Genomic DNA, 24,099 nt, shown 5'->3' with positions numbered 1-24,099 from the left:
AAAGGTCTTACTCACATCGGCTGCGGAGAGAGTGATCACACAGTCTTCCGGAACAGCTGGTGCTCTCATGCATGTTTCAGTGTTATTTGCCTCGAAACGAGCTTAGAAGTAGTTTAGCTCCTCCGGTAGGCTCGTGTCACTGGGCAACCCTTTGTTAATACAGGCCCTGCCACATCCGACAAGTGTCAGAGCCAGTGTAGTACGATTCGATCTTTGTCCTGTATTGACGCTTTGCCTGTTTTGATGGTTCATCGGAGGGCATAGCGGGATTTCTTATAAGCTTCCAGGTTAGAGTCCCGCTCCTTAAAAGAGGCAGCTTTATCCTTTATCTCAGTGGAACGGTTGCCTGTAATCCATGGCTTCTGGTTTTGGGTGTGTATGTAAAGCCAGTGACTGATGTGGTGTATTCCTCAATGCCATCGGAAGAATCCTGGAACATATTCCAGTCGGTGCTAGCAAAACAGTCCTGTAGTTTAGCATCTGCTTCATCTGACAACTTTTTATTGATTTAGTCACTGGCGCTTCCTGCTTTAATTTTAGCTTGTAAGCAGGAATCTGGAGGATAGAATTATGGTCAGATTAGGCAAATGGAGGGCGAGGGAGAGCTTTGTACTAGTCTGTGTGTGGACTAAAGGTGGTATAGAATTTTTTTCCCCCCTCTGGTTGGACATTTAACATGCTGATAGAAATGTAAGTTTCCCTGCATTACAGTCCCCAGCCACTAGGAGCGCTGCCTCTTGATGAGTGTTTTCCTGTTTGCTTATTGCTGTTCTGTCTTGCCAATAAAAAAAATGGGTTTGTATCTTCCTGATATCCAATAAGGAGGGGACTTGTGGAGTTTCTAATAATGAACCAAGTTCTATTTTAGCACTTGGCTATGCAGACGCTCGTTCAAACGTGCGAGTTGTGTGGGTGAAATTATTGAATAACATGTATGTGACAATTTTGCAATGCTCGCGCACGCAACATATCTGTTGAGGTTTGCATGTAACTTTAGTTGGTTCACAGTTGGTTTTGATATTTTACCTGCACGTCATGATCGTGTTTGGTGTGGCTGGACAAAATCAACATGCCGCGAAGGCAGATACATGCTTGTGGCTGGTGTAGTCAGCATGTTATAGTTCCCAAAAGCCTGTTTTAGCATGGGCAACGCCATTGAGGACTTCCACAAGAGATGGAAGAGGAAGTGAGACATCCCACTCCCTATTATTTTCTGATTCTTATACAGTAAATGAATTAAGCACACCCAGCTGCTAATGCATTGGTGCTTATGGGAGAGCCATCCCTCTAAGCAGACTGGAACTGTGCCATTTTTTCCAATGGTAAACTGCTTGAGTGGGACATCTTTATTTATCTACCATCTTTGCCTACACCATGTTGAAGTAGTCAAACTGGGTGGGTATTCCTATGGGTTAAGGAAGGATGATATAATTCAATCTGGGTCATCAGGAGGGATCAGCCAATTAATTATGCTTGTGTGTAAACACTCCATAACTGCAGGTGGCATTACGTCGCTAGCCTTGGCGTCATACCTGTTCAAAGAACATACTCCGGGTGGCAGTATGCACCCTTTCAGTTTGTTTATCAACTCATAGAAGTAGTAGTAGAAGAAAAGAATAAAATTGACTGCTTCAAAATGGACAAGCCAGTGCTCTGAGGCCATAATGGACTGATACAAAGAAGAGGCCTCTGTCTTTCTCTATGGTTGGGGCATAGCCTCTTTATTTGGGGCAGACACTGATGTTTTCTATCATCTCTAGTTGAAGTGTTGTGTCAAGGTGCGTCTTGTGTCGCCAGATGTCTTGGAGACAGATATTCCACACCAGCTGCGTGGTGCTTCTGGTACAGCTGCTCTGTCTGGAGGCAGTGCCCATCAGTCTGGAAAAGACCAAGGTGAACCAGCCGGAGGACAAAGCCTCAGAGCCATCACCAAGTGTGGTAAGAGTTGGTGAAGGATCACGTACCAAGCAAGCACAGTGGAGAAACATGGCAGGCAGAGCAGCCCTAACAGCCATGAAAAAAGCAGTAATTTGTGTTTCCTGTATGAGCTCGCACCAGTTATACCAGCTAGCAAAGATTTTCTCTTACATAATTTATTGAATTGTAAAGTATACAGACTGAACTGAAGGTCTATTGAATGATTCATGAGCTAGTATGCATGTTATGCATACTACTACAACTTACTACATTATTTCATGTAACAGGACACTGGACTCCACTATGACCGTTATCTCAGGGAAGTCATTGATTTTCTGGAAAAAGACCAGCATTTCAGAGAGAAGCTCCATAACACAGATATGGAGGACATCAAGGTATTCTAACTGTGTCCTGCTCATTCTTGTCGTTCTTACTCTCCTTGAGTCATTAGTCATGAAAAATGCAAAACAACAGCAGTATGATAATCATTACATCACGTTTCCTACAGATGGGGAAGCTGGCCAAAGAGCTGGACTTTGTCAGCCACCATGTAAGGACACAACTGGATGAGCTAAAAAGGCAGGAGGTTAGCCGGCTACGGACACTGATCAAAGCCAAGCAAGACATCGAAGGAGGGAACGGTATGCTGCCCAGTGAAAGACAAGTAATATGCCTTAAGTGCTGTACTGTTACCATCTAGAAACACTAGGGCGTGTGGGCAAGTGACCAAGAAGTACATTTTTGAGGGAAAGGTCTCAGGAGGATGTGGTTACTGTAGTGTCAGTGTTGAGTCACCTACTTACTTGTGAAACATGCTTCTGAAAATCTCTGCTTCGAATCACAATAGTAACCGCACACTATTACGGACAACAGTAACATCTCACTTCAACCTCTAATAGGAAGGATTACAGGCTAGTATAGATGCACACGGGGTGAGCTTTGGCACTGGATAACTATTACAGTGCCAATGTCAGGTCATCAAATGTCATATTTGTGTAATGACTCTGTTAAACCTCACTCACAGATATGGCAGTAGACCACCAAGCTCTGCTGCAACAGTTTGAGTACCTGAACCGCATGAATCCTCACACCTTTGAAGTGGAGGATCTGGACAGACTCATCAAATCAGTAAGTATAATGTAGAATGCATGGTACATGCATATAGTAGCTTACTAAATTACCTGTAGTCCTCTTCTCTTCAAGACATTTTAACTCTCATCCTTCATTTGACCACAAGGCCACAAACGATCTGGAGAACTATGACAAGGAGCGCCATGAGGAGTTCAAGAAGTACGAGATGACAGAAGACCATGAGCGAAGGGAACACCTCAAGACTCTAGACGATGGAGGGAGGAAGAAGGAGGAAGAACATTACGAGGAGATGAAGAAGAAACATGCAGACCATCCCAAAGTCAACCATCCAGTAAGTTCAACTGCACCTGGATGATATGTTTTCTGTGTGTTTCAGAGCTCAATCTGTTTGTGCACACATATGGTCTAGCTAGTCTCTAGACCATGGATGGGCAAGTTTGATGTGGGGGCGGGTGGTGGGGGGCCACAATAAATCTGAACTCATCATGAGTGGCTCGAGGATCTGTATCTAAAAATGTTTAGCTGACATGGTTTAATTGAGTGACTGACATAACGAGAAACTGCTGATGCACAACCACATTTCAAAATGGGATCTTGTGTTTTCTACTATTCTAACTCCCAGCAGTTAGTTGAGACCCCAAATGAGTTCCTAAACAATATACACTGACTGTAGAAAACATTAATGACACCTGCTCTTTCCATGACATAGCTTTCACCCGGTCAGTCTATGATCCCTTATTGATGTCACTTGTTAAATCCACTTCAGTGTAGATGGAGAGGAGACGGGTGAAAGAAGGATTTTTAAGCCTTGAGACAATTGATACATGGATTGTGTGTGTGCCATTCAGAGGGTGAATGGGCAAGAAAAAAGGTTTAAGTACCTTTTGAACAAGGTATGGCAGTAGATACCTGGCGCACTGGTTTGAGTGTGTCAAGAACTGCAACGCTGCTGGGTTTTTCACGCTCAAGAGTTTCCTGTGTGTATCATGAATGGTCCACCATCCAAAGGACATCCAGCTAACTTGACAGAAGCGTGGGAAGCATTGGAGTCAACATGGTCCAGCATCTCTGTGGAATGCTTTAGACACCTTAAAGTCCATGCCCTGACAAATTGAGGCTGTTCTAAGGGCAAAAGAGGGTAGAACTCCATATTAGGAAGGTGTTCCTAATGTTTTGTACACTATGCTGTATATGTTTGTTTGTTTATGGAAATTGATCTGCGAGCCTACAAAAGGGTTCAAATGCAAAATTCAAGTTGCCTATTTCTGCTCTAAACTTTCCCCATAATGATTTAGCTCAAGTTAGCCATTTATATCTAACAGGGGATGAACATTTGTTTTTTGCTGTGCAGGGCAGCCAGAATCAGTTCAAAGAGGTGTGGGAGGAAGCAGATGGTCTTGACCCTGAAGATTTTGACCCCAAGACCTTTTTCAAGCTGCATGGTAAGTTCTCATCAATAAACATCACAGGTTGGGGCAGGGACATCCATCTCAGAGTTCCTCAACATTCTTGCGTTTGAATTTCCAGATTCCAATGGAGATGGCTTCTTCGATGAGCAGGAATTGGAGGCATTGTTTACCAAGGAGGTAAAGATTTGTCCTCTTTTTGAATGTTTTACCTGCAATGATGATGAAACGTGTGCATGTATAGATAACGGTTCATTCTGTGGGCTCAGCTGGAGAAGATCTATGATCCTACCAATGAAGAGGACGATATGGTGGAGATGGAGGAGGAGCGCCTGCGTATGAGAGAGCACGTCATGAGCGAGGTATACTGTTGTCCCGGCCGTGAACCTTGCATACTACACTGCTCAAAAAAATAAAGGGAACACTTAAACAACACAATGTAACTCCAAGTCAATCACACTTCTGTGAAATCAAACTGTCCACTTAGGAAGCAACACTGATTGACAATAAATTTCACATGATGTTGTGAAAATGGAATAGACAACAGGTGGAAATTATAGGCAATTAGCAAGACACCCCCAATAAAGGGAGTGGTTCTGCAGGTGGTGACCACAGACCACTTCTCAGTTCCTATGCTTCCTGGCTGATGATTTGGTCACTTTTGAATGCTGGCGGTGCTTTCACTAGAGTGAAAGCACCGCATGAGACTGAGTCTACAACCCACACAAGTGGCTCAGGTAGTGCAGCTCATCCAGGATGGCGCATCAATGCGAGCTGTGGCAAGAAGGTTTTCTGTGTCTGTCAGCGTAGTGTCCAGAGCATGGAGGCGCTACCTGGAGACAGGCCAGTACATCAGGAGACGTGGGAGGGCAACAACCCAGCAGCAGGACCGCTACCTCCGCCTTTGTGCAAGGAGGAGCACTGCCAGAGCCCTGCAAAATGACCTCCAGCAGGCCACATGTGCATGTGTCTGCTCAAATGGTCAGAAACAGACTCCATGAGGGTGGTATAAGGGCCCGACGTCCACAGGTGGGGGTTGTGCTTACAGCCCGGTTTGGCGGTGGGTCAGTCATGGTGCGGGGTGGCATTTCTTTGGGGGGGCCGCACAGCCCTCCATGTGCTCGCCAGAGGTAGCCTGACTGCCATTAGGTACCGAGATGAGATCCTCAGACCCCTTGTGAGACCATATGCTGGTGCGGTTGGCCCTGGGTTCCTCCTAATGCAAGACAATGCTCGACCTCATGTGGCTGGAGTGTGTCAGCAGTTCCTGCAAGAGGAAGGCATTGATGCTATGGACTGGCCCACCCGTTCCCCAGACCTGAATCCAATTGAGTACATCTGGGACATCATGTCTCGCTCCATCCACCAACGCCACGTTGCACCACAGACTGTCCAGGAGTTGGCGGATGCTTTAGTCCGGGTCTGGGAGGAGATCCCTCAGGAGACCATCCGCCACCTCATCAGGAGCATGCCCAGGCGTTGTAGGGAGGTCATACAGGCATGTGGAAGCCATATACACTACTGAGCCTTATTTTGACTTGTTTTAAGGACATTACATCAAAGTGACTTCAAATCCAGACCTCCATGGGTTGATACATTTGATTTCCATTGATAATTTTTGTGATTTTGTTGTCAGCACATTCATCTATGTAAAGAAAAAAGTATTTAATAAGAATATTTAATTCATTCAGATCTAGGATGTGTTATTTTAGTGTTCCCTTTATTTTTTGGAGCAGTGTATATTCCCATGGATTGCTAGCACTGAAAGTTAGAGATTGGTTTCGTTGATTTAATGAAATAAATAGTTCACATGGTGACTGATCTCACTGTTTACAGGTGGACACCAACAAAGACCGACTGGTCTCCTTAGAAGAGTTCCTGATTGCCACAAAGAAAAAGGAATTCCTGGAACCAGATAGTTGGGAGGTGTGGTAGCCATATCTATTTAACTCCCATTCATACGGGCCTATTTTTTATATTTCAACATTATAACTCATTATTATGAAATGGCAAGAGTAACAAAAACCATACCATAAATATAAACACTCCTACATTCAACCACACTGTGCATTGTTGGTTTTCATATCAATAAGGAGAGATAGAATGAACCTCCTTTGTTAGACCTTAGAGCAGAACCAGGCCTACACAGACGAGGAGATGAGGAGATGAGGGAGTTTGAGGAGCACCTGGCCCAGCAGGAAGAGGACCTCAACCAGAAAGCATCAGACCTCCAGAAACAGAGGGATGAGTTGGAGAGGCAACAGGAACAGCTCAACTCACAGAAAGTAGAGCTTCAGCAGGTACAGAGTGGGCAGTGGTAGAACAGACACAACCAATAGGTTCTCTATTACTGTAATGCACTTTTGTGTGGTATTGTTATTTTTGACATGAGCTGACATGCTTACCTATAACCATTAATCTGCTTATCTCTGTTTGTCTGTGGTGTTTCAGGCAGTAGAACAAATGGAACGGTTGAAAACTCAGAAAGTTGAGCCCCCTCCAGAGGTTCATGGTGAGTGATAGTTTACCCCAATTCCATTGTGTATTTTTCATAATGTAGAGGTGACTATGGAAAATGGATCTTAAGATGAGAACAATTCTATTGGGGAGAAAATAAACTAAATTTAAAAAAGATATAAAAAATGAACTGTATTCAAAACGACTCCCTTTTTCAGTAGAAGGGAATGCTATCCCAGAGCCACGAGGAGAGTACCATCCTTTGCCCCCGGGCCACCAAGATATGTCCCAAAACCACCCGGGTATGAAGCAAGACAACTACTTCCAGAACCAAATACCTCACAACACCCAGGATTTGTCCCAACCACGACTCCAGGATCTGCCCCCCAGGCCATCAGGCAGTGCCATAGGGCCAACATGACTTACCATGTCATGTTGCCATAGGCCCCCATCAGAACCAGCCCACTCAACCCCAGCTGTCAGATGAAACTATAAACACCTCTGGCTCCATGGCCCCCCACCCACAGACCTTTGCACACTGGACTGGAGGTATATAAGTACTGTGGAGTTCCCTCCATATGGGCATGTGTGGCCCTTTATCCTGAAAGAGTTAACTGGAAAACAGCTGGAGAACACAGGAGGCGTTTACAGTATCTCTGCCCACTTGTGGATTTCAATTTGAGCCTCCAAGGCCTAGAAATGTTTTATACGTTTGCAGTCAGGGAATTTGTGTTATAGAGTGCATATATGGTATGTGATGTATGGATTGGTCATAATTGATCATTACTTAAAATGCAGAGCTTTGGTGGAATTGTTTTGGTAGTGTCAATGTATTTTGGAACATCCATTTTTAATTAGTGCTGTGTGATATCATGACAATTAGGCCTAATAATTGTCTGGTCACTCCAGCTGAATAATGATAATGTTGTGAAATGTATGGATTCCTGAAAAGGCGACATTTCAAAAGGCACTGAAAATGGCATTGGGAGCATTATGAACAGTAAAGACTGTCTCATGCAACAGAATAGAATATAAGTATACTTTATTTTTTGTATGGGTTCATTCCTGTGTATTACTTCATATTCTCAAGTCTGATAGCAGCAATGTATGCTAATGTTGGCTATTATGGGCACTAGTCATGGGAAACCTGAGTGCATTGCAGTCTTATTTTGTGGTACTTATACTATAGCCAGCCCTTTTGGATTACCTTATTGATGTACAAATGCAAGAGTCAGTTGATGATCTGGTTATTTCTGTAGAGATTATAGGTAACCACGTCTTGTTTTCACGTTTGAGTGAGGCTACTGTTCCTAATGACCTGTAGGTGTGTCTTGGCCAAGGCCAGTACATGTATTGATAATGAACAGCCTGTTACCAGGCAATGTCTACCTTTTGTACTCAGCACATCACCCCCAGAGTCTGTCTTTTAATGGGCCTTTTTGTTTTACTTTTACCAAACTCTGCTGGCTAGGGCAAATGCTCTTTTATCTTGCACCATAGAGGTGTGCCTAATTTTTCTCTGTATAAAAGATTAGTTTAATTTTCAGATGACCAATTGCACAGGAAAACATCTGTTGTAAAGTGATATTCTTTATAGCTAGAGTTCAAAAGCTGACAGAATCCTTACATTCTACAGACCTACAGTGTAGACATCAGTTCCAAGGTATGTTTTTGGACAGAGCAGATATGAAGTGACAAATGCAAATTTACAGAACATAACAGCTACCATCTGGCCAGAGCAAAATGTACACACAGGAAATCTTCATTTTGGGTAAATCAGTCAGACCTATAACCTGCTTAGGCTACACACCATTTGTATTGACTTCACTCCCCAACATGCCATAGCAATACAATGTACAGTATAAACAATCTTCACATTGAGACCATGTCCTTGCATGGTATGACTGCAGTCAATATATTGTTTGGTCTTTTGTGTCATGCTTCCAAAGCCTGTCACTAGCCCCAGACAGTTTTGTAAATGATTGCCTATCAAGCAAAGACCCAAATAAACAGTCCAACAGCAAAGGCACATGTTCCAGCTTGATCAGTTTAAGGCTATGCAATAGCATGATTGTGAGAAAGCTTAAGATCTGACAGAGCTACGGGTGGTATGTATGGCTTCAGACCCAGGCTTCACCAAACCAACCTAGAGGTTGATATGGAGAGGAACAGTCAGATCAGGGGAAGGATGGTCCAGGAGGGTAGAGGTGATGGTATCCAAGACTAATTGGCTTGATGTCCAGACAGTTGGGTCACCATCCCTCGGCTGGGCTTGAACAGTCCCCCCCGGCCTGCAACCGCCAAGCAGACAGAAAATAATCAGTCAGCTGAGGCCAGCCTGTCACCCTTATTCTGGGTTAAGTCTGGGCATGGAGTACAAACACCCACATTCAATAAATTGCTATTGTGCACCTGCCAGGGAAGGGATCAACGCTAATATGGAGACAAATTGGACATTGTTATAAGCAAGCTAATACACCCATCACAAAATGTAATCATGTCAATTCAGTTATATACACAGTGGCATTATTCACTGTGACTAAGAGCTTCGGAAGCTTTTATCCAGGTCTACAGAATATGTATTTTGCCAGATGGAACCAAAAGGGGCGGGGTACATCTGTTGCCCTAGAATTTACAAATAACTCCACAGGTTTACTTTGAAACTCAGCGACATTTGTTTCATGAATGTTAATGGCCAACAATACATGTATGCTCCCATGACAAAATACAGAAGGCAGGGCACAGCAGGTGAGGGAGACAGAAGCAGAGTGAAGGTCTTTCAGCAAAGCATAACCAAAATCCTCCAACCCACTCTTAACCCCAAGAGATGTCAGCAGAGGCAGATAAGGCTGTGGTGGCACCACAGAGCAGCAGGGATCAACGAAAATAAATTAGCAGCAGACAGCAGGTTATACAACACATCTTTATTGAAACAGTCTCCCAAGGAGTAACATCAGCTTACAAAGAGGATGGGAAAAAAACAAACATGTAATGCAATGAGAACCAAAAGCACCAGGGAAAAGTGGTTGACAGGGCTGGGCAGTGACAAAATATAAAAGATTCTCATGGATTGGACCGACAGTTGCAAGGGGTTTTTTGCATTTATTTTGTACAAAAAATAAATTAATGAAATCTTTCAAGTTTACAGGAATATCTATTTGTTGTTTCGAACACAGACTTGCTGATAAATCTAAATGCTGTGGATTTCAGCTTTACATGTGTTAAAACAAAAGTATCTTAGACATACCAAAGCAGGCTTACTCTGATAAATAGGCTTGGAGAAATGAGAAGATAGATGAAACAAAACAAAACCTTTTTTTTTTTATAAAAGTGAGCTGGGGCAAACATTCATAATATCTGAATGTTCAATGTGGCGGAAGTTGACAATCCTTTAAGCGCTTTAGGATCGCATCGCTTGAGCATTACCTCGAGAGCAACCCCGAGGTCCCTGGGCTGCTCCCCGCTTGTAGCCTGGCTGATATCCCTCCTGTAGAAACAACAGGTCATTCAGAAAGACTTATACAGCACCTTCATGACAGCATCTGGGACAACAACTCACGCAATCCTAATGCAAGGGTCAAGTGTCTTCTAGTCACTAGGACCTAAATGGTTGGCTGTGCCCTTCCTTACCCGCTGGTAGGTGCTGTTGGAGTAGTCCCGGGGTGTAGTGCTGAACTGGGCCTGTTGCCCATAACCATTGTTTGGAGTGTTCGAGAAGGGAGGGCGATAGCCATCATATCCTCCTGAGGAAGACAACCATTTATGCTGTTAACACCATAATAAATCACTCCTGTATGAAAGTATGTCCCTTACAGTAAATCAGCTTGAGCTCATACCTCTGAAACCATTAGAGGATCCTCGGTATCCATTGATCATGCCCCGGGGGTTCCTGGGGCCCCCGCGAGACACGGCCCCCCTGCTGTTATAGAAGGACTGGCCTTGCCGCCCAAAGCCTGGCCCCTGCACCTGGTGGCCTGCTGCCGACGACATCACTTGGTCTTGGGTGTGGAAGCCTCCTACAGCGGGGAACAACATTAAGGGTCATTAACATTTGACCTTTCTGATCATGCCCTTAGACCCAAGGTCTACTGCTCCTGATTCCGGCTGTCTAAATCACATCCTCAGACACCCCAGTCCCTCGCTCACCAGACTGTAGAGTGTCTTGCTGGATGTCAGGCTCCTCCACGGAGTGCTCCGCCTGGCTACTGAAGCCCTGGCCGTAGCCACTGGGGAACTGCTTCAGACCGTCTGCTTCGTTAGTGGGGGGCACGGGGGCATTCAGGTTGAACACCTTAGGGACACAATACAACCAGAGAAAAGCTTTCATTTAGAGATGTCAGATACCCATGCAGGACAACAGCAAATCACCACTAACAGATTGTAGTCTGATTATTGAGCATACCGTACATACTGTTCAAGGTTTGCAAAAATAAAGTTAATCAGCTTAGAGTTGATTATAAAGCTTTATGTAGACATGGGGGCAGACAAGAAGAGCATTCTGTTCTGCTCTGACAGAAAGGGGGGTGGGGGGGGTATGGGGTGAAGCTTGGTTTTGAGAAATGTAGGCCAACAATGGAATTCTACTTATTAATTCAGTTGATGTCCCAATCAGTTTTTTCATTATCCTTGCAAAGTAAATCTGGTATTACTGTTGTGTGACAGTGTGTACTACTTCTATTCTTCCTGTCGTAAGACACATTATGAATGTGTGGCAAGTGATTAGAGTTAAGTGGGTTATATGACGGTTTTGTTCAAGTGAAGCGATGTCAGTTATAAGTCCTCCATTAACAAAGCCTACCGCTTGCATGGACTGGAATGGTGCTGCGTTGACATTGATGCCGCCGCTGTGGGGAGTGGAGACGGGCGGGAAGGCAGAGGGCAAGGAGGACGGGGCGGGGGACTGCTCAGACGACAGGGACATCGAGGCCTGGTTTAGGGAGGGGGCGGGGCGTGGTGGGGAGACAGAGACGTCACATACTTCAATGGTTTTCACAGACACTTCAGGACAGGCAGGTAGGATGAGTGTTAACCATCTCACACTGCCCAATAACAACCAAGCATAGAGAAGCTCCACCACCCACCCACACACACACACAGCCAGGGGGGTAGAGGAGGGTGGAGCAGAGGGCACCTTGGGGAGGGAGGGTTTACCTGAATGTGGTCGATGCCGTCTGTTTGTGGCCGGGGCTCTGCTGTGTGGGAGGGCTGGTAGAGAGGCGCTGTGGAGGAGTAGGCATCAGGTGTGGGGGAGACCATGAGGACCTGGGGAGGGAAGGGGGAGAATAAGGGAAGGTTCATATAGTACCCTTGCCCTTTAAATAAGTCTGCTCCGGTATCGAGTCTTGGGGATCACTACTATCAGAATTCTGTTCAAGTATCATTATCGTTACTTACTTGTGTAGATTCAGGAACTGAGCTTGGTTGAGCAAGTCTGGATTCTGAATGAATTGTACACAAGATAAATATAACATGGTTTGTTGGTAAAACAGCTAAATAAACAGACAAAACTCAAGAGTATATAAGCAGTACCAACACTAACTGGACAGTTTATTAGGTACACCACCCCGTTCACAAAAACGAATCGCTACCTACAGACAATGAGTCACATGGCCTGCTATATAAAGTAGGCAGACAAGCATCCAGATACTGTTCGATTGACCTTTAGAATGGGCAAAATAAGTGACCTAAGAGACTGAGCATGGTATGATTGTCGATGCCAGGCTCGCCGGATGCAGTATCTCAGAAATGGCCGGCCTCCTGGTCTTTTCATGCACGACGGTGTCTAGGGGTTACCAAGAATGGTGCGACAAACAAAAAACATCCAGTCAGCAGCAGTCCTGTGGGCGAAAACAGCTCATTGATGAGAGGTCAAAGGAGGATGGCAAGAATCGTGCAAGCTAACAGGCGGGCCACAGAGACAAATAACGTTACAGTAAAACAAGTGGTGTGCAGAACGGCATCTCGGAATGAACTCGGCAGTCCTTGTCCCAGATGGGCTAGTGCAGCAGATGACCACTCCTATCAGCTAAAAACAAGAAGCATGTCCAGTGGGCATGCGATCACCATTAAGGAGTGGAAATACATTGCCTGGTCCGACGAATACTGGTTCTTGTTGCAACATACTAATTGGCATCGTCAGGATTTGGTGTACGTAGCATGAGTCCATGGACCCATCCAGCCTGGTGTGGGGACTGTTTTCCTGGCACACGTTAGGTCCCTTGTTACCAATGGAGCAACGAACATTTCCTACACCTTGTAGAATCCACTCCCCAAAGAATTCAGGCTGTTCTAGAAAAAAGGGGGGAGCTGATCCAGTACTAGATGGGTGCACCTAATAAACTGTCAGTGAGTGTAGAAGCGAACATGTCTAAGAGGACTACAGCCTCTGAGTGGTGGTGTTGGTCAGAGGAGAGATAAAAAACACTTACCCATCTGCTGCAGGTCCACGCTCTGTGCAGGCTTCATGGGCTGGGCCAACACGATGGCTGGGTCCAGGGCATGGCCATCAAACTCCAACATGGAGTCCTGTGGGAGGAAGCACATGGGTCAGCATGAACAAGAGACCAAACAGGATCCGATAAGGCAGGACCATATGGGGGCAGTTGGAAGGATCATCACCTGCATGAAGTTATAGGTCCCCTGCATCTGGGCCATGAGGTCCTGTACGACCTGCTTCCGGACCACGGGGTCAGGCGTGTGGGAGACTGGGTTCACAGTGTGGGGCTCAGGGGTCATCTGGGGAGGAGGCTGGTGCTGGAGGACGTTGACCACCTAAAGACACAGGGACAGATTTAAACCCAGCTGATGACACCATTGGGCCATGGTGTTACTTGTTGAACCCTAAAAGATTCTGTTTGTGACTGTGTGATATGACAAATGATATGAGAGGTGTAGACATGCAGCATACCTGGACCTCTGCTGTCCACTCCTCTACTTGGTCATTGCCAGTGCTGCTGTATGTGGTTTCTGGAATGAACTGTCTGTTTACAAACTACACAAATAAACATAAGATCACTTGATTAGATTCCAATAGGTAAGGTAAACCAGAGAATTCTGAACTTTACAGCAGTTAAGAGTCAGGGTAGAGATTGAACTCACCTCTGTGGCTTCTACTTCAATGGCCTCTGTGTATTCTTCAGTAACTGTTCCCTCTGTAAAAGGAATACGCTCTGATTAATATCCACTCATCCAGGTCCACACACTCAGACAAATCGTAACATGAGTTCCCCTCAGGTGATGATAATCTAACCCAGAAGTAAAATCTCACAGAATTTCGTCAACTACGTGATTAACATCTGTCTTAAAACATATTAGTAACTGAGAGATACTGCGACAAGTCTCCAACCTCGCAATAGATCCTGGTTACCTGGAGCTGCAGGCTGCTCCCCGCCCCCAGACAACTCATGCGCCACAGACTGCTCCTGCTGCTCCTCTTCTTCTTCCTCCTCCTCCTCCTCTTTTTCACACACTCCGTTCTGATGCGTTTGTGCGCTATCAAAATAGCCACTCAGCAGCACCTTGTCCAGGGTCTCCTTCAGTGCCTTGTCTATAAGAAAGGGGCAGATCATATTCAGAACGCATTAGAAATGAAACGTTTGTGTTTGTGTTGTGCAACAAACACTCAGTCAATAGGCCGGGTCTATGCTTGGTATAATCATAGCTGTGACCCATTCCACAGCACCATGCCAGGCCTGGCCAAGATCCACAGCTCGAAGCACTTTAATAACCTACAAGTATTTATAATCCACAATGCCATATGATCCACCACAAAGTTGTCGCTGGAACATGTGGGGTGGATGCTCAGCATTTGTGGAATGACAGGTGTCCTGTGTCTGGGCTGACACTACCCCTCAAAGCCCACTAGCCTAACCCCAGCTCACCCCAACCACCCAGAAAAGCACTTCCCCTTATACATGTTCTGCTAACATGGACTGTATGTCCAGCAAGCCATTTGTGCTTCAAGGGGTTGGATGGGCTTTAGTCATTACACTGCTCCCAGTTGAGCCAGCTCAGAAATTTCCTTCCAAGCTCTTTTTTCCCCAAAAATCTAAAGATAAGCCCCAAGATACTCAGTATACAGATGGGGGTGTGGGTAACTAATTAAACAAGCCAATGCCTACATGTACAGAGTAAATACATTGAGAGCTACTTCAGAAGTGTTAGAAACATACATGTGGTTCCTGCCACAGCCTGGTCTCTGCCCTCTAGCAGTTCCCATAGGTGTAGGGAGGCCTCCTCATACTGGTCAGTCAACCTGGAGAACAGGGTAGGACATTTACAACATGCATACAATCATATTACGTCACTCCATCAAAAAAAAAGAGAAGCAAAAAGGTTTGTACCTGACATCATGGTCCCGTTCCGGGCCCACGAGCTTGTAGAAACTGTCCAGTGCGGTGAGGTTAGAGTCGGTGAGCAGGGGGGAGCCTGCAGCGGGCTGTTTCAGGTCCTGCCTCGTCTGCTCATCCCCCAGTCGGTCAAGCAGGAACTGCAGCTCCAGCACAGCCTTCAGCCGCCTCTGCTCCGTCTCCTCCCGCTGTAGCTGCTCCCTCCGGGCAGACTTCTTCACTGCTTTCTGAATCTGCAAGGAAATGGGGAAGGAGTTGTCACTGCACTATGGCCACAGTGACTGAGAAACAGCACCTAATAAATACAGTGAGTGTGGTCATAGTGACCAGAATGAAACCTTGAGACAGAACTCACCTCCTGCCCCAAAGACAGGAAGCTCTTCTGCAACTCCCTTGCAAAATCCAAGTTATTGGTCACTTCCTGGAACTTAGTTAAGGCATCCTACAGATCAGACAAGAGGGAATGAACATTAAATATGTTTTGTTAGCTGTGTCACAGATCAAAACGACAAACACCACAGTATAAAAATCTATGGAAAGCTGAAAAATGAAAGATTATAGTACATATGCAACAGGTTAAACAATCAAGTTCACAATTGAAGTTCCCTGAGATAACATCGACCCAGACCCGTGTCTGGTACATACCAGCTGATCCTGGTTCAACCGTTCTCCTTTATTTTTCTTGGCCTGGTAGTCATCCAGCTTGCCCTATAGAAATATGGCACATTTAATAAGGGTTACAAAAAGGTCTGCTGAGATTCTTTCTGCAGAAATATACCATCTATTAATTGCTGTGATTCTAACGCCAAATAAAAGTCACAGGTTAATGATTGATTCCACCAACTAAATTTGTCTGTAGCCGTAATCTTAGCCTTAATCTTAGTTACCAACTTTGAGACAAAGTCAATGCATGGTCATAAAGCAGACAATTTTCCCAGACAAGAGAGACATCCAGAATTGCTCTTTAGTTGGGTCTCAAGCAACAACTAAGCATGAAACAATCTATTCTTTTTGGGAGGCATCTGAAAGCATGCTTAGATTTAAAAAAGGAAACATTGTTACCTTTTTCTTTTCCATGTTGCGGACCTTCTTGTCTATCACCTGCAGGACCTGCTTCATGGCCTCAGACTGGGTCCCAGAACCCAACTCTGGGCTGGAGGACTGAACAGCATTGTGGCCAACTGTTGCTGAAGGCATCTGATGAGAAGACATACAATTATTTGTAGCAGTCATTATTAGTGAAGGCTACAAAACACTGAGGCTGTAATTGAATACAATAAAGATTAAAATATGTTGATTAAAACAGTTTGCCAATGCATGGTGCTGTAAACAACAAAGGCCGGAACAATGACGTTACATTGTTGACCACATAAGTGGTCAGACAGACATTTTATATAAAAACATGTTTTAAATCAACATGGGGTACTACCCATTAATGTTTCTTGGCGAAAAACTAAGACCTATGAATCACTTTGGATAATATGTCGGTTTGCAGGATGATTTATGTCAACCGCTAACGATCGCTAACTCAAGACAAGAAACGTTAATGTTATAATTCAATAGCTAGTACCTAGCTAACTAACGACGTTAGTATTCCCAGATTTTTTTTGCCATAAGCCAACTAAGAAATTGAAGCCGGCGAGGCACAGGATAAAGTGTATAAATTGCAAGTCCTTTGTGAGCCGAGGGACTGTCAGCCGAGCATTGTCCATTGAACCGCATAAACGTTACCTGCCAAACTAACGTTAGCTAGCTACACTACTCATCTTCCATCAACATCAAATAAACAACTATTCCGACAAAACACTTGATGTAGCTACCTACATGTCGTCACAAGTAGAACGTGTATGCCATTTGAAAACAGATGGTCATAAATGAGGCTTAAACTTGAATCCCATCCCACAACAACCCCCACCCAGCTACAAGGCTAGCTGAGCTACATTTAGCTAGCTAACGTTCGCTAGTTTCATTTTCTCCTCGCATTGTTACCGAGACCGGCGTTAGCTAGCTGGCAACGCGAATCACTTAGATGCGAGATAGATATCGATAGCTGACTAGCTAGTTAGCTAATTAGTTAGCTAACGAGATTCGGGAAAAAAAGATGAGCTACATTTATATGAACAACAGCCATCACACTAGTTTGTTGAAATGTACCTTGCTAATGTGGTCACTGAACTTGGATTCCGTTTAATCAATTGGATGACAGGACAATGCTAGATAGAGACGACTTTAGTCAGAGGATAGCCTAGCTCGCTAACTTAGCTAGCAAAATTATTTCTGAATTTGACGCTGACAACATCCACTTACCTTAAGGCTATCGGTCTTTGTTCGTCGTCTGACGTTGTAGTTTTAGCTCTATATATTTCGTGTAACTTGTATGTGATTTTGTATCGACAATGGTGTTCTGCCTCCCCGGCCTCACCAAGAATTATACACTATACTGCTGGCAGGCTACAGATGCTAACGAGACACGAGAACAGGTTCGGATGGCTGCAAGGCCCCGTTGGTAGTCCTATAATTGCCTGAGTTCATCTTGGTAGATTGACAGATTTAACTAGAATCAGTCCTCAACAACATTGCCTATTTAATTGCAGACTAATTATTATGGAAGCTGTATTTGACAGATTTAGGTAAGCATTTTTATGCAAGTCAATTTGTATTGAATCATAAATGTATTGCAAGCCATTTACTGAATCCCAAATGTATTTAAGCCATTCTTCTCTGCTTTGAAAAGGACAATAGATTATTCTTTCAGATCTATCGAATGATTACGTCTAAATAATTAATATCACGGTTTCTAAACCCAAAGGCGCAAAACCGCGAAACTCCCGGGAACAGTTGCCAAACAGACCAGGCCAGGGTTTGAGAAGTGAAAAAATATTCCTTAGTTAAATTTCTCGAGATTTAAAGGCACAACCTTGATTCGAGCCAATGTCGTTAGTAGTTGAACGTGTTATTACTCCAACCCCGTGAAAGTGACAAACTGACACGTTTACATTTGTGTCAAAAACAACTATATATCGAAGAAGTGCATGTATATGGATGACGTGTTTCTATGCATCAGTTTAGCTAAACAACGTCGCCATGACATCGCCTACTAATGTGATCGGGGATTTCTATTGGAGAAGTAGTGTTAGCCTATTTTCAAATTAACAGGTGCCTGATAATCATTAAGTGATCATGTGTAGTAGGCCTAAATCTAATTGTATTTGTCACATGCTCCAAATATAACAGGTAAACTTAACCGTGAAGTGCTTGCTTATGAGTCCTTCCCAATGATGCAGTTAAAAATAACAAAACAAAGAAAAATGGTGACACGTGGAATGACTACACAAGAATGGAGCTCGAGTGCATTCGGAAAGTATTCAGAAACCTTGACTTTTTCCATGACAGCCTTATTCTAAAATTGATTCTATTGTTTTCCCCCCTTCCCCTCATCAATACTCGATAATGACAGAGCAAAAACAGGTTTGTATACATTTTTGCACATTTCTTAAAGAAATTTAAAAAACGTAAATATTACATTTACATGAGCATTCAGACGCTTTACTCTGTACTTTGTTGAAGTACCTTTGGCAGTGATTACAGCCTCGAGTCTTCTTAGGTGTGACTCTAAGCTTGGCACACCTGTATTTCGGGAGTTTTTCCCCGTTCTCTGCAGATCCTCTCAAACTTATTCTGGTTGGATGGCGAGTGTCACTGCACAGCTATTTTCAGGTCTCTCCAGACATGTTCGATCAGGTTCAAGTCCAGGCTCTAGCTGGGCCACTCAAGGACATTCAGAGACTTTTCTCAAAGCCAATCATGCAAAAGCTTGGCTGTGTGCTTATGGTCGTTGTACTGTTAGAAGGGGATCCTCTGTGCTCTGGAGTAGGTTTTCATCAAAGATATCTCTGGTCTTTACTCCGTTAATCTTTCCCTCGATCCTGACTAGTCTCCCAGTCCCTGCCGCTGAGAAACATCCCCACAGCATGATGCTGCCACCACCATGCTTCATCGCAGGGATGGTGCCAGGTTTCCTCCAGACATGACTCCTGGCATTCATGCCAAAGTGTTGAATATTGGTTTCATCAGACCAGAGAATCTTGTTTTGCATGGTCTGAAAGTCCTTTAGGTGCCTTTTGGTCAATTCCAAGCAGGTTGTCATGTGCCTTTTACTGAGGAGCGGCTTCCGTTAGACCTGATTGGTGGAGTGTTACAGAAATGGTTGTCCTTCTGGAAGGTTTTCCCAGCTCCACAGAGGAACTCTGGAGCTCTGATAGGGTGAACATTGGATTCTTGGTCACCTCCTTGACCAAGGTCCTTCTTCCCATTGCTCAGTTTGTCCGGACAGCCAGCTCTAGGAAGAGTCTTGTTGGTTCCAAACTTCTTCCATTTTAAGGATTTATTTATTTATTTTATTTCACCTTTATTTAACCAGGTAGGCAAATTGAGAACAAGTTCTCATTTACAATTGCATCCTGGCCAAGATAAATCAAAGCAGTTCGACACATACAACGACGCAGAGTTACACATGGAGTAAAACAAAAATACAGTCAATAATACAGTATAAACAAGTCTATATACGATGTGAGCAAATGAGGTGAGATAAGGGAGGTAAAGGCAAAAAAAAAGGCCATGGTGGTGAAGTAAATACAATATAGCAAGTAAAACACTGGAATGGTAGATTTGCAGTGGAAGAATGTGCAAAGTAGAAATAAAAATAATGGGGTGCAAAGGAGCAAAATAAATACAGTAGGGAAAGAGGTAATAGTTTGGGCTAAATTATAGGTGGGCTATGTACAGGTGCAGTAATCTGTGAGCTGCTCTGACAGTTGGTGCTTAAAGCTAGTGAGAGAGAGAAGTGTTTCCAGTTTCAGAGATGTTTGTAGTTCGTTCCAGTCATTGGCAGCAGAGAACTGGAAGGAGAGGCGGCCAAAGAAAGAATTGGTTTTGGGGGTGACTAGAGAGATATACCTGCTGGAGCGTGTGCTACAGGTGGGAGATGCTATGGTGACCAGCGAGCTGAGATAAGGGGTGACTTTACCTAGCAGGGTCTTGTAGATGACATAGAGCCAGTGGGTTTGGCGACGAGTATGAAGCGAGGGCCAGCCAACGAGAGAGTAAAGGTCATAATGGTGGGTAGTATATGGGGCTTTGGTGACAAAACGGATTGCACTGTGATAGACTGCATCCAATTTATTGAGTAGGGTATTGGAGGCTATTTTGTAAATGACATCGCCGAAGTCGAGGATTGGTAGGATGTTCAGTTTTACAAGGGTATGTTTGGCAGCATGAGTGAAGGATGCTTTGTTGCGGAATAGGAAGCCAATTCTAGATTTAACTTTGGATTGGAGATGTTTGATGTGGGTCTGGAAGGAGAGTTTACAGTCTAACCAGACACCTAGGTATTTGTAGTTGTCCACGTATTCTAAGTGAGAGCCGTCCAGAGTAGTGCTGTTGGACAGGCGGGCAGGTGCAGGCAGCGATCGGTTGAAGAGCATGCATTTAGTTTTACTTGTATTTAAGAGCAATTGGAGGCCACGGAAGGAGAGTTGTATGGCATTGAAGCTTGCCTGGAGGGTTGTTAACACAGTGTCCAAAGAAGGGCCAGAAGTATACAGAATAATGGAGGCCACTTTGTTCTTGGGGACCTTCAATGCTGCAGACGGGTTTTGGTACCCTTCCCAGATCTGAGCCTCCACACAATCCTGTCTCGGAGCTCTACGGACAATTCCTTCAACCTCGTGGCTTGGTTTTTGCTCTGACATGCACTGTCAACTATGGGACCTTAAATAGACAGGGGTGTTTGCCTTTCCAAATCATGTCCAATCAATTTAATTTACCACAGGTGGACTCCAATCAAGTTGGAGAAACATCTCAAGGATGATCAATGGAAACAGGATGCACCTGAGCTCAATTTTGAGTCTCATAGCAAAGGTTCTGAATACATGCAAATGAGGTATTTCTGTTTTTATTTTTCTAAACATTTCTAAAAACCTGTTTTCGCTTTGTCATTATGGGGTATTGTGTGTAGGGTATATTGTGTGTATATTGAAAAATGTAATCCATTTTAGAATAAGACTAATGCTACAAAATGGTCCAAAACCCAAAGGACATCCAGCCAACTTAACACAACTGTGGGAAGCATTGGTGTCAACATGAGCCAGCATCTCTGTGGAAAGCTTTCGACACCTTGTAGAGTCCATGCCCCAACAAATTGAGGCTGTTCTGAGAGCAAATAGTCTTGTGGGTGTGCATAGGGTTAGTGCAGATAGTCCGGTTAACTATTAATGAACTATTTAGCAGTCCTTATGGCTTGGAGGTAGAAGCTGTCTTGGAGTCTGTTGATCTGCAAGCCGTTGCTCTGGTCCTGTTTACGGGATGGTAGCAGAGTGAACAGTCTATTGCTTGGGTGGCTGGAGTCTTTGGCAATTTTTCGGGCCAACTTCATACACTGCCTGATATAGACGTCCTGGAGGGCAGGGAGCTTGGGCCCCAAGGCCATTAGGAAGTTCTCTGCTGTCTGAAAATTATTCCGCATTACTCTTTAAATGTCAAAGGTGGCACAATAGCAGTGCCTGCAGTCAGAAGCAGTGTGATGTTTATGACCAAAGAACTTTCTGGTACAGCATCAATGGTGATACACACTCATGCAACTAACCCATCACACACATACAAATATACAGGCACACAGATGTTCCTAGATACACTCATTCCCATACACACTTCACCCATATGAGAGGTGTCACGTATACACCCTCGCTGGCGTTCGAGTTCGCCATTCTGCTTATTATTACGCACACCTGTCACCATCATTACGCGCACCAGCACCACATCAGACTCATCTGGACTCCATCACCTTCCTGATTACCTTCCCTATACCGGTCACTCACTTTGGTTCTTTCCCTAGGCATTATTTTTTCTGTTCCTGTGTTTAATGTCTGTACGCTACTCTTGTTTTGTTCAATTTTGTTTAGTTATTAAATACACTCCCTGTACTTTTTTCCCGATTCTTAGTGTACACGTTACAGAATAACGCCTCACCAAAGGGGAGCATTAGGGAGTGTTTTGTTTTTGTAGGTGATGTCGCGCCGGGTGCCGCTACTGGAGCAACCACGGATGCCTCAGCTGGCTCGTCAGGTTTACAAGATTCAGTTGACCCGTCAAGTGTCTGTGGCCGGGGGCGCTAGAGAGCGTGCTATGGAGTAGACGTGCTTTGCTAGAGCTCCGCTCCATTTTGAAACAAATTAGTATTTATCTTAACCTCTCACGACCTATAACTTCAAACAAATATGACAAAGGGAAAAGGGAGCGCTAAAAAAGGGAGCGCTAAACAAGATAATTTGAATGAGATAGACAGCGAACCAATTTCAACGTCGCCAACCCACGAGGAGTTAGCTGAAGAGGCTAGCTTCCAAGAGTTCCCCACAGAGCCTACGCAAAGTGACATACTGGCTGCCATAAACTCACTAAGCAAGAAGGTGGACACAAGGTTGGCTGATATCTCAAAGAGTATTGGGACTTTGGCCGAAACTGTGAAGGCAACTCAGAGAAGGGTGCATGAGGTTGAGCAGACAACAGTCGATCACGAGGCCAGGCTACAGGACATAGAGAAACAGTACGCAACGTTCAAAAATGACAACAAAACCCTGAAAGCCCGACTGGAGATGCTCGAGTCGCATTCAAGACGCCAGAACATCCGAATATGTGGCATCCAGGAGGACACTGAGAAAGGGAAACCCACTGAATTTTTCTCGGAGCTGATACCGGTACTCCCTGCTGGGGAGTGAACACTTCAAAACGGCCATCCTGATCGACCGCGCACACAGATCTCAGGCAACGAAGCCGGCCAAGGGCGGGCCACCAAGGCCATTCATTGTACGGCTGCACTATCCCCAGACCAGGGACCTCATCCTCAAGCTGGCTAGTCAAAAGTTCCCCCTTAACATCAACTGAGCCAGGGTGTCTTTCTACCCAGATCTTACCTTGGAGGTGAGGAACAAACGGAAAGAGTATGATGAGGTACGCAACAAATGCAGGGCGGCCCCCCCCCCCCCCCCCCCCCCTAACGTGAGAGTTAAGTGTTATGTGTTATTTAATATTAGCGTATATGCGGAGCATCTATAGACGAGTTAGTTCAAGCTGTATGTCTAGACACCCTAAGGTTTGTGTGTTAGCCAAGGAGTGCTTCGTTTGGGGAAGTCACTCAGTAAAGGGACGGGAGGGGGGATGGGAGGGGGGACGGGAGGGGGGATGGGGTGTGTGTTTTATGTTCACGTTTATTATTAGTACAGGTGGCATGACAAGCTCCCGCACGGCGGGACGTTTTTCTTCTGAGTTTTGTATGACCGCAACAATTTGCTCTAAAATAAGAAATGCCACAGTGACAGAGCACAGAGTAGACCAGGTGGAATAAAGATAGTCAGCTGGAACTGTAATGGCTTAGGCCATGTGGTGAAACGAGCTAAGGTTTTTTCTCATCTTAAATCACTGGGTGCTGACATAGTGTTTCTTCAAGAAACTCATATTAAACGCTCCGCTCAGGCCAAGCTACGAGTCGGCTGGATCGGTCAGATATACCAGTCTAACTTTGATGCAAAAGCGAGAGGGGTAGCAATCCTGATAAGGAAAAACATTCCGTTTGTTTACTCATCCTCGATTTCAGATCCTAATGGTCGGTATATTATTGTGGCTGGTACACTGAACTCGAAACCAGTAACCTTGGTCAATTTATATGGACCCAACTTCGATGATCCATAATTTTTTCAAAGGGTATTTAAGGACATACCAAATATCTCGGATATAAGTGTTATTGTTGGAGGGGACTTTAACTGTATGTTAGATCCTCTTTTAGATAAACAGCTATCAAGGTCACTTCAACAATCAAATGCTGTCTG

General features: G+C 44.6%; 1 protein-coding gene and 1 pseudogene across 4 annotated transcripts; one reads left to right on the top strand and one right to left on the bottom strand.

The window, feature by feature from the left end:
- The first annotated feature begins 469 nt into the window (after positions 1-469).
- Positions 470-8,281, top strand: LOC109888440 (nucleobindin-2-like; annotated as a pseudogene).
- A 163-nt stretch (positions 8,282-8,444) lies between these two features.
- Positions 8,445-18,292, bottom strand: LOC109888439 (caprin-1-like). Of its 4 annotated transcripts, none has more exons than XM_031813349.1 (19): positions 18,138-18,292; positions 16,283-16,417; positions 15,866-15,928; positions 15,576-15,662; positions 15,215-15,453; positions 15,044-15,126; positions 14,239-14,418; positions 13,971-14,023; positions 13,780-13,863; positions 13,491-13,643; positions 13,301-13,397; positions 12,267-12,310; positions 12,024-12,134; positions 11,671-11,799; positions 11,019-11,163; positions 10,709-10,888; positions 10,503-10,615; positions 10,299-10,359; positions 8,445-9,163 (listed from the first exon to the last, which is right to left on the bottom strand). In XM_031813349.1, the coding sequence occupies exons 2-19, from the start codon at positions 16,415-16,417 to the stop codon at positions 9,096-9,098; spliced, it is 2,025 nt and encodes a 674-aa protein (XP_031669209.1). In that variant the 5' UTR covers positions 18,138-18,292; the 3' UTR covers positions 8,445-9,095. The 4 variants fall into 4 exon arrangements, with proteins under 4 accessions (XP_031669209.1, XP_020335215.1, XP_020335216.1 ...); XM_020479626.2 differs by lacking the exon at positions 18,138-18,292 and adding an exon at positions 17,528-18,102; XM_020479627.2 differs by lacking the exon at positions 18,138-18,292 and adding an exon at positions 17,045-17,111.
- Between the last annotated feature and the right edge of the window lie 5,807 nt (positions 18,293-24,099).

The sequence above is a fragment of the Oncorhynchus kisutch genome, linkage group LG3 (assembly GCF_002021735.2).
Source record: "Oncorhynchus kisutch isolate 150728-3 linkage group LG3, Okis_V2, whole genome shotgun sequence".
NCBI lineage: Eukaryota > Metazoa > Chordata > Actinopteri > Salmoniformes > Salmonidae > Oncorhynchus > Oncorhynchus kisutch.
Note: the sequence above shows the minus strand (reverse complement) of the source record. Positions and strands in the feature narration are given on the sequence as shown.